The sequence below is a fragment of the Platichthys flesus genome, chromosome 9 (genome assembly GCF_949316205.1).
Source record: "Platichthys flesus chromosome 9, fPlaFle2.1, whole genome shotgun sequence".
NCBI lineage: Eukaryota > Metazoa > Chordata > Actinopteri > Pleuronectiformes > Pleuronectidae > Platichthys > Platichthys flesus.
Genome location: NC_084953.1, coordinates 17,324,459 through 17,335,677, shown reverse-complemented (window position 1 = coordinate 17,335,677; position 11,219 = coordinate 17,324,459). Strand labels below are relative to the sequence as shown.

Here is an 11,219-nt window from a genome sequence, read left to right as displayed (position 1 = left end):
AGGAAGGAAAGAATGGGAGAGGGAAAGATGGGTGAGTGACGCCCTCATCTGGGAGTTTTGGTTCATTGCAGCTACACAGTGTGGACGTCCATGCTGTATGGAGAAGGCCCATGTGGGTTTATCAAAAAATCTTAGATGTGTATGAATAGCAGAAGATATTGAATAAAAGGGACATAAGAAGTAATTAAAAGTACTATTTTAGCCATAAGGCCTATCTAAATATTTAAATATATGCATAACAGTTATTCAAACTTCTGATCTGTATATGGTGAAGGGAGCCATTGATGAAATGTGTCAGCAGTGTTGTGCAAGTTCACACTTCTCATGAACAAGTTCAAAGTTCAGTTCATACAAGTAAACATAAATAGTTCACGTTCATAGTTCACCATTTAAATTCTGAACAAGTTCATAGTTCAGTTCATTTAATAATTTTAAGGTGGAAACTGAGAATGAAAGACTCACTACCCCTTGCCTTTACTGTCGGAAGGTTTTTCAGACAGTGTGTAAAAATCCCTCAGATAATAATAAGGTGCCAGACAGCGAGCCAAGATAACCAGTGACTGGTGACCGGCTCCTGGTACAGGCGACACAGGAGACTGATTTATCATGATGTGACACCTGCAATGTAAAACAATACATTAACGTCACACCATCATTCTCTTAACCCCAGGGACGCACCGGAGGTAGAAGCGCTGCGAAAAGCGGTCCGCCTCCTTTCCTCGCCCGGTGCTGTTCGCACCGGTAGCGTAGAACCGGGAAGAACCAGGAAGCGCCGCGACCACACACACACACACACACACACAGACACAGGCACATTATCTCCTGTGTGGGGCCGGCGGCTACAGGCCCCACACAGGTCAGTCACCTGTGAAGACCAGCATAATTTACCCCTGAACCAGCGCTGAGACATAATGATGATGAAATGTAATATAATAAATGTAAATATAAAATTAAATATAAAAAAAAATTATTAAATGAAATATATATATTTTTAAATTAAATGATATGGGAAAAAAAAAAAAAACTGCGCGCGCACATCCTGCGCTGAAGCCCACTGCGCGCAGAAGCCCATTGCGCACATCCTGCGCTGAAGCCCACTGCGCACATTCTGCACAGAAGAAGTTTTTTTTTTTTTTTTTTTTTTTTAATTAAATTTTCCCCTGTTTTTATATTTAATTAATTTTAATTAGCATAGTGTAAGATATTTTGCATTTAATAGGAGTAGTCCTGCCAATATTAACAGTTTCACATATTGCCAGCCTGAAAATGGGAAGGAGTGGGATTTGAACTCTTTCTAGGAGGGAACACTTTACCGACTATGCCACTTCAGCTGATGGTGTCAACACTGAACTAAGCACATCAAGTCGATGGACAAATTATCGTGTGTGTGTTGGTGTCATTTTATGCTGCTTTTGATAAACACTTCAGAGAAAATATTTTCTACTTTACTAAATATATTTGACAGTGTTACTTAAAAGTTACTTTTATATGTTTGGCTTTTAGATACTGGATGAAACCTATTGTTAAAGAATAGCCCAGGAAATATTTTTTGAGAGAAGATTCGAGATTCATTCACTATACGGCTCAACAGATCTCTGATCCATGAAGCTTCCTTCTACCAAGTTATGTGGTTCGGAGCCGAGACACTAGCCAGAGAAGAAAACACTTGGAATACGTTGCTTGATTGGTCTGCACATGTGTGCCATGAGTGACGGGTAATGTAGTGCGAAGTCGAGTTAGTTGGTTTCGGTTTTCTCCTGAGGAGAAAGTATTGAAATGTCCCGAGGGTCAGTGAACAGGTAGGAGTGGGGCACGTGACAGTTCTAGGCCAATGCCTGTAGGGTTTTCTGGAATGCCAGGCTCTCATTGGCTGATGAGTTGGCGTATCAAGGGTGAATGAGGAAGGTGAGTGAAGAATACAGTGGTGGATGATAGGAGTGTCGGAGTTACGAACAAGAAGTGTGTCGTGTTCGCTGGACTTTAATAAAGTTACACATAAAGAGAGGTTTCCTGTTGTCTATACGCGAGGACGCTACAATATGAACCAGTTCACCGTTCAAATTCATTATTTGTCATTGAGTTGTGTTCAGTTCATCGTTCTCATAAAAGTGGACACGTTGAATGAGCGCGTTCTTTTGCGTTCGTTCATGCACAACACTATGTGTCAGTTACTAACTTTTAACCACCTTAGACATTCAAGTAACTTCCACCATGTTTCCACGTGTTTGTCTCTTTATTAACAGGATCGCATGCAAACAATTTTTTTTTGAGGGGTGTTGCATGACCCCAAAAAGAACCCATTAAATTTTGTTGTAGATCCGGAACCAGGGGGCAGATCAAGGAATATTTTTTTTTAACATTGTGAGAATTTCTCAACATTTTCCAGGATTTCTCCAAGAATGATTCATGGATTTTGATGAACAAAGTTAGGCCTGTTTCATGGAGCGTGACCACTGCACAGTCATGTGACCCGGGACCGAACTGTTGTCTTTCACACTGACAACAAACCCCAGATGCGTGTCACTGGGTTTGTTTATGCCTATTATAGTACGTCTGCAAACATGTTTGCTCTGATCGGCAGAAATGTAGACACACTGTCAGGTGGACACTTTCATTTTCTTTCAGAGGACACCTGAAAAACCTGTGGTCCTGTTAAATCAGACAATTTTGTGTCTGATTTATTCTGTGTTTACTAGTTAACTATTTATGTGTCGATACAGATCATGGGGCAGATCCAGGAATTTTTTGGTTTCACTTTGAGATATGATAATTTTTTCGTTGATTTCCCAGAGAAACATACGAGAATCTTGAGTTTGGATTTAAATGTGTATCTGACAGAGCTAGAAACCTGTAAATATCACCAGGTGCTGAGAAAGTATCTGAGAAATGTTACCTGACCTGAGCTACAAGACCTGTTTTAATTTAAGCAGACTTTTGTGCCTTGGCTAGGAATTCACTTTACTAATGGAATTCAGTTGATGAAGATCACAGCACAGATGCAAACCAGCTACCAGCTAATATGCATTCAGCCCCACTCCCACTGGGCTGGAAAAACTTTTGAAAACACATATCACCACTGAGGCTTCTCACATGAAGAGATACACTCGTCTGCTGGTGATTTGAAAGGAATCAAATGATTTTTCTAGGTTGACCTTTGTTTAACACCCTGCATACATACACGCTACATTTTGTGTAATTATAGTATGTGTTACATAATTCAACCACTTTCTTAAACAAAGGTTTGTCTTATCTTAAATTGTTTTTTCTATGGTTCTTTTGTTTCCCTTGAATTCAGCAGTGTATGTGCATTTTTTGGTTGAAAGTTTATGTTAAAACTTTAAAATATCTTATATTGTCATTGGAGCATGAATTTGAACATGTCCACTTCCTCCGCTAGATGGCAGTGCTGTTTCTCCCCTCCCTTTTCTCCTACAGCCACATGTTGTGACGGTCTGAGCTCCACACCTGCCCCATCAGAAACACACACACTCAGTCCATCCTTCTGGATTTCATGCTACCCCACATACCCCGGCCACTTGAAAGAGACCAATATTTCAATGAGATGGGACACAGTGAGCTGCACACTAATAAAGATCATATATTTGCGGCGGCGCTCCAAAATCCCCACCATGCTGCATCCATTTGTATGGCTCGACAGCGATGATCCAAACCATATGAGCTGAGCTGAGTGGATCTGCAGAGACCCAGTGAGGAGGCAGGCCACCCACAGCCGTCGCTCACCGCTCTCCTTCTTTTGTCTCTCCTCCCCTCCCTAGGTCATGCAAGCATTCCTGCAGGGCCCCTTGGGATCTCCGCCGAAGAAATCAACATCATTCACAAAGACTCAGATACTACAGCATATGCTCACCCCTGGCTCCCCCCTTCCTCAACGATCAAAAGGGAGCATTAAAAAAAAACCTGTGACAGACAGATGGGCAGACTCACATTACTTTAGCATGAGTGCATACCTCTCTGTGTCAGGGGGTGAATGAGTGCAGGAGAGGAGAGGAGCGGTGCAGATGTTCCGATCACACAGGATGATAACACAGATTAGCCTCCAGACACATTATAGTGAGCTGTTTGTGAATACTGGATGGCGTTAAGCAAACACGTCTGTGCCTATGCTCGACAGATACTGTCTGTCTATCCTCAGTGTTTTCAGTCTCGCTCGCTGTGGCTGTCTGAGTTTGCTAATAAAGAATGAGAGGGGTAGATGTTCCTGATAAGCTCTTACATAGATGTTTCTTTTTATTAAACTTCACATATTGCTTCAGGGTAGAACACCTTCACAAGCACTCCTCCCTTCATCTCTCTGTATTGTGATATCAGGATTCAGAGATAAGGTCCAGACAGTCAACATAAGGAGGTAAGGCAGTGTCTGTGAGGCGAATGACGTCATTTGTCCTCAAGTGTTGCAGTTGCGGATATATTTCAGGCACTTGATATTAATTTGGCTTAACATCACAAATCCCAAATTCTTTAGAAAAAACCTCAGAGTTTAACCACTTTGTCGTAGTTGTACTTTCCCTTCATCTGCATGTACGTTAAATCGAGGCCCAAGCGAGGGTCAGTGCCGGATCACAACACTCAAAGGGATTAGGGTTTGAAAACAATAATAACATAAAGAGCGAGAATGCAGTTTCTATATCCAATAAAACCACACAGATCAGCTGGAAACTTTCATGATCAAACAGTGAATGGATTGTGGGGAGAAGACATGCCTCAGAGCTCTGCCACATTTAAGAGGGAGATGAGACAATACAGAAGAAAACAACCTCAGATCCACCACACGGCTAAAGCAATGGCTTAGAATTGAAATAAGGTAGATTTCAAGTTCAACCAGTTAATTCAATAGGCTGCATGAAGAAACTCGTCTGAATGGGAAGAAAGGAACTTAATCAGAAGTGAAAAACTCATCTAAAAGTATCTCCCAGTCATTTCCAGGACCTAATGAACCTTTAATTAATCTAATATGGTGTGAAAATGTTTGGTGAGGTCACACGAGTGCCCAGCGTCTGGTGCCGAGGGGAATGGATCATTTCCCGACTCTGAAAATTGAGTCAGAGTCAAACTGTGTCCTGCCCTGGCTTATTACTGGCTGAGAGGATCGCCCATCCCAGCAGCATAATTCCATCTGGGCTAAATATTTATACTGAGGGGGAACGACATCACTTATCCACAACACATTCATTCACATCAGGGACGGCTACTGCCAGAGCTCTGTCAGAGAGAAACTGTGCATGTTCTCACTGATATTGAAGTTTCCAGAGGAAGATTTTTTGAATAGACAAAGAACACAATGAGCTACTTCAGTTTTGTTTTCGGGGTGATTCTCACTTTGCATCAGATTGGGAGTAATCCGACCAGTGGTGAGTGAACTTCTTTTTTACTTTATTGTTGTTATTATAGTGAGGCACTTTTAACCAGTATTCATATTAACAAAGCCCTACCAGCGAAGTGTGTTTCTCTGTTTTAAATAACTGTCTGTTTTATAAAAAGTAGATATGTTGTCACTCTTTGTAATTTAGTATTTAGAATACTGAAGTTGTTCTTCCTAAACACGTCCTGGCAGTCAGGTGCTAAACATTAGCATTCTAAATAGGTGAAAAAAGCAATATTATACGAAATTAGATGGATTTTGAAAAATGGAATACACTTCTTTACATGTTTATTTGTTAATGATGCTTGAGTGGACTGAAGTGTTTTTATTCAAATGTGTGTGCCTTTAGCTGGGATGTGCTGGCTGCAGCAGGGCCAGAGGTGCGACATGGTGCTGATGAGAGGGGTGACCAGAGAGGAGTGCTGTGGCGGGAACCGTCTGGACACAGCCTGGTCCAACAGCAGCCTGCCCATGAACGAGGTCAGCCTGCTGGGCTTCCTGGGGATCGTCTCCTGTAAACCATGTAAAGGTAAACAAACAAACAAACACAAATGAAATATATATTTTTTATTGAATAGACAAAAAAGTTACATGTTCATTGTTGTCATTTATTTATGTGGGTTGAAGTAATAGTCATCGAGAGTAAGATTCTTTATGGCTTTAAACCCCATTTCAAAATAAACAAAAGATATCTAACAGGACTCTGGTTGCTAGAGTGAGTTTTAATAGCCGCTGAGGCATCATTTGCAGACTTTAAATATATAATCTTATACGATTTTGGAGTCATCATTGGTAATTTGGTTATTTTCCGTTACATAAAAATGACTGTTGTGGTTCCCGGAGCGTAGGTGAAACCTAATTTGAGTCACATCATGTGTGAATGGAGATATTTACACAATGAGTTCCCGATGCAGCTTTTTAACAAAACACAGACGTGGATCCGGGAGAGAGTCGTTCCACATCACTCCACCCAGCTGTCCTGAGACTCCTCTCAGGATTCCTCCCCCGGAATCTCAGCGAGGTTCACCCCAGCTCACTAACAGATAAATTCTTTTCTCATAAAAGCAGCACTCGCACCATGTGATCACAGGCCAAAAATGTGACTTTTTCCAATGTTGATGAATTCCAGTAAAAACCTGGCTACTGCTGGGATTTTTTGGGGAAAACACACCCAAACACAGCCCCAGGTTATTCTGGCATCATCACATTGTTTAAAGACAGAGATGTGGTTTGTACGTAGATACACTTGAAATGATAATCGATAGGTTCATATTAATGTTACTCACATAGAGAAAAAACTGTTAAATCACATGGAAAATGAATCAGAACAATCATCCTTGTTTTTTCTCCTTCACTGCCTTCATTATGTCTTCACTCTTTCCATAGCTTGTTAAATAAGGAGCCCTGCTTGTTTCCAAGAAGTAAATAAGTAAATACATTCCTGCAGGTTGGAATTAAAGCCTGCCTCATGCCCAGATGTCTGGGAAGCATAAATACCAACTTGATCATTGGAAATGCAATTGGAGGAAATTGTCACTGTTACGACATTTGGGTAAATCCATAGAGAGACACCAGCATCATCATGGTTTTCAGATGTCCTCTTATTGCAACAGACAAAAAAAACAATGTGCTGGTGATAGCGAGCTGAGAGTTGACAAAAAGCAGAGATATGGAATAAAGCAGAATATGAATCTCTGGAAGAGGTAGGAAGTAAGTCACTGACTGTTAACAGGACACAGAACATCTCTCAAGACTGTGAGAAGGTCCTGGGAAGAGACCTGCATGCATTGTCTAATATTGACTCTGCTTTGTGTAGAATTACAGTTCCTCCTAGACTCTGACATTATTGGCCATCAGAGGAGCCCAGGGCATCTTCATTTAACAGTCCTTCAACTTCTCCAACAGCTATTTGAACTCCCTCTACCTCAGCGCCCTTCCGTCCCACTACGGGAGCTCAGCCCGTCCAGTGTGCAGCCGATACACATAGATCTGTTATGAAAACAGGGCCAGTCTTACATTCCACCAGGCAAGGCAACCCCATGTGTCAAGGTCAATAAAGAGACGTGATTATTGTAGTTTTGTACAAAAGGTGAAATTATGTGCAGTCTGGGGAAGAATCCCCAGAATTTAAGCTTGTTTTGTATGAATATGCCTTTTGGGTCACCTGATGTCTGCTGCCTGGTAAATAAAGTCATATAACACGGACACTGCTTTCGCAGAGACCTGTGAGGGAGTGAAATGCAGCCCTGGGAAGGTCTGCAGCATGAAGATGGGGCGGCCTCAGTGTGTGTGCTCTCCGGACTGCTCTCACGTTTCCCGGACGCACGCTGTGTGCGGCAGCGATGGAAAGACATACATGGATGAGTGCGCTATGCTGATGGCCCGCTGCATGGGTCACCCAGACCTAGAGGTCATGTACCAGGGCGACTGCAAAAGTGAGCAATCATACATACATGCAGCTCCTCCGCACAAAAACCAAAGTATGACATTCTCTTTTAATGCATGATCTTACTGTTTTTGTCTGGAACAGAGTCTTGCTCCAACGTGGTGTGTCCAGGAACCCACACCTGCGTGACGGACCAGACCAACAGTGCCCACTGCGTCATGTGCCGCACCACACCTTGCCCAATACCCATGCTGTCCGAGCAGCCGATCTGCGGCAATGACAACATCACCTACCCCAGCGCCTGCCACCTCCGCCGGGCCACCTGCTTCCTGGGCCGCTCCATAGGCGTCCGCCACTACGGCCACTGCAACAGTGAGACTGCTTCATTTTCTCACCTGTTCTTTCCTGTGATGATTTAAGAATTTAGATTTGTTAAGTGTCTGTCTCCCTTTGGTGCAGATCCCCCTCGGAAAGCTCACGTTTTCGAAGGCAGTGAGGAAAACGCAGTCTAGATGGACCAATCTAGAGCCGGTTTCCAAGTGACACACCACTAGCTCCCGCGATGACCTCTTTTTTTCCTTTTTTACAATCACTCCCCCTCCCCCTTGTACACAGAACGAAGACGTGTTTTTAATATGGAAGACCTCTTTTGGGGTTCGATACTAGTGTGTATGTGCCTCGGCCAGGTTGATGTTGCGTGACACTGCAAGGCGGAGGCAGAGGAAAGCACGGGACAGAAATATCTTGTGAGCTCTTTGGGAGATGTATGCATATTGTAAATAGAATACCACTACTATTTATTGGAGAAGGTATCAAACTCTATTTATGTCTTTATATTAGTAACAGCTGCATATATCCATGGGAAAGCTGATGCAAGAAAAGTGTATTTATTGTGTTTTTTGTTTATTGTGTATGTACGAAAGCAGACTGGCGGCCACTGGCGTTTTACCGTTTTTATAGTCTCCCTTCCCCCAACAAACAAAACAGTTTTCCCTCTTAAGCTAATGGAAAGCAGCGCTAATTTGTTTGGAAAGTTGATTCCGCTCTGTAGCCCCCGCCAGTGTGGTTTCAATCCACCACAAACAAGAACAACACAACCACAGCTGCACTGTACGTACTTCAGCTCTTTGTCTGGGAGGGGGTGAGTGAGTGAGTGAGTGAGAGGTTCAGTCTAAGCCAACCTGTGTCTCCATCCCTTTCTCCCGCCTCTGCATGTTTGTCTGGAACCCGATCCAAACTGTCTGCCACCGCTGACCACTACAAGTAACAGTTTGCTTGTGTTTGTCTCAGACGACTGTTGCTACAACCCCACAAACCCTTTTGCAATACCTCCTCCGTTGAACACGCAGCTTTATTTTGTAAGTGCATTTCTGAAGGTTGTGCTTTTTATTTAGATGCTGTTTTGCTGCTTTGACTTGATTGGAACGATAAATCCAATTAGCATTGTCTGATTGACTGGGGAATTAAATTTGTCTGGGAATGGGACTCAAATCTAGGCGAGCTGAACGAACCTGATTATGTCGCCATCGAAGATGAGTCAATCGGTCCAGCACGGACACTGGTGAACCTGATGGATGTCAAACAATGTCCAGTGATCCAAGTTAATCTTCAAACTCAAAGCAGATGGCTGGTTGCTTTGAATAATCTTTTTAGTGTATAATGGAATATTTCAATTACTCTCTTGTAAATAACAGTCTTGTGTGTACCTACCTGAGTACCTACTGTGAAATCTGAATGATAAATGCATCAGCATATTTTTGTACTTTTGTACTGCCACTGCAAAATAACATAAAGTTTAATATTTGTCACAATGTGTCCTCTTCCCTTTTTTAAACAGCAATTTGACAAGTTTATTTTGAGTAGTTATGTTTATCTAATTGTGTATAACAAGTAGAGATTAACTTATTCTTCCAATTTAAGGTAGGGTCGATAGATAGATAGATAAATAGATAGAAACAGAAACAGAAAAACCGCTGAACCAGAGATGATAGCGAGATTTTAGCAAATGAGTCAGGAAAAGTCAGCTTTAGTTCACGTTCATGTGATTTTGGGGCAGAGCTTGCCAGCTTTTCCAAGATTACCAAACCTAGCTTTAAGTAAAACAAGTAAGTCTTTATTACTCTACTCAAATACACATATTCCTACAAAGCAAACAGCTTGAGAATGGCTTTGATTGTCATCCATGATTACATTATTCTCAAGTAGCCCGTGATACTAGGATACTGTAGGCTGGGATTTCTCAAAAGCATGAACTCATGTGGAGACCATTGTTGAACTTTATCAAATCAAAGCCATATTCGTTTTTCCACACACCTGTTACATTACATAATTACATTTCATTTAGCTGATGCTTTTATCCAAAGCAACTTACAATAAGTGCATTCAACCATGAGTGTACAAACCCAGAACAACAAGAATCAAGAAAGTACAATTTCTTCTAGAAAGCCAAACTACAAAGTGCTATAGGTAAGTGCCATTTAAGTACTACAAAATTGTCAGTTTAAACTTTTATTCAAGGTATAGTCGGAAGAGGTGTGTTTTTAGTTTGCGGCGGTTTGTAAACTGCTATCCTGATGTCATCGGGGAGCTTGTTCCACCGTTTAGGAGCTAGGACAGCAAACAGTCGTGATTTTGTTGTGTGGTATCTCACAGTGATGGAGCAGCATGCTGATTGGCAGATACAGAGTGGAGTGAACGTGCTGGGTGGAACGTTTGACCATGTCCTGGATGTAGACTGGACCCTATCAGTTCACAGCACGTTCTGGGTGTTACTCCCTGAGCACATACCTCCACTCATGCTACCAAAATAAATCCTTTACAACAGCAGCTGTACCAAACACAATGAACACAACTGAAGAACTTCTGACATTTGCTAAGTAACATCTATAATAACACAACATTGTCTCCGAGCATGCAGGGAGGCTCCGCCCCTATACCCACAAAGCCCTGCAATACAACGCTCTGTGACTCCTCTGCTGCTCTACTGCACATGTGCACTGCTGAACTCGCATGCACTCCACAAACACAAGTCCAGGTTACTCAAGTCAACATACTTTTATACTTGTTTTGAGCTAAACAAGTTCATTACTCATTTTACATGAGTTTAATCAACTGGGTAGGGTGAAATACTTTGAGAGGACTAATGAAAAGTGTGGAAGAGTAACGTAGATAGAGTCAGAGTACATTTGGCAATCGTTTTTGCCTATTGTATCTTTGTTCACCTCGCATTGGTTGTTTCAATTGAAACATATTGTAACTGTGAAACTGTCGGACATACACTTTTAAAAAATATATATATTTAAACCCTGTAACAGCCACTGCCCAATCTGATCATACTTGGACTGTACATGGAAGAGGCAGAGTTGCTCTCATGTTGGGGTTTCGGGTGTTGGGTCAGGCTTCAGCAGCCAGCCACTCAGTCTAATGTGTGCGATGGTTAAACCTCCCCTCCTG

At 42.2% G+C, this 11,219-nt stretch overlaps 1 protein-coding gene across 1 annotated transcript; it reads left to right on the top strand.

The window, feature by feature from the left end:
* Nucleotides 1–5,204: 5,204 nt before the first annotated feature.
* On the top strand, nucleotides 5,205–9,560 carry fstl3 (follistatin-like 3 (secreted glycoprotein)). The gene is made up of 5 exons (XM_062394765.1): nucleotides 5,205–5,369; nucleotides 5,730–5,909; nucleotides 7,600–7,815; nucleotides 7,911–8,138; nucleotides 8,226–9,560. The coding sequence occupies exons 1-5, from the start codon at nucleotides 5,300–5,302 to the stop codon at nucleotides 8,276–8,278; spliced, it is 747 nt and encodes a 248-aa protein (XP_062250749.1). The 5' UTR covers nucleotides 5,205–5,299; the 3' UTR covers nucleotides 8,279–9,560.
* Nucleotides 9,561–11,219: the final 1,659 nt, after the last annotated feature.

Coding starts and splice junctions, on each gene's coding strand:
- fstl3 (XM_062394765.1), top strand. CDS start 5,300: ATGAGCTACTTCAGTTTTGTTTTCGGGGTGATTCTCACTTTGCATCAG. Junction 7,816..7,910: donor GTACCAGGGCGACTGCAAAA/GTGAGCAATCAT, acceptor TGTCTGGAACAG/AGTCTTGCTCCAACGTGGTG. Junction 8,139..8,225: donor CCACTACGGCCACTGCAACA/GTGAGACTGCTT, acceptor CCTTTGGTGCAG/ATCCCCCTCGGAAAGCTCAC.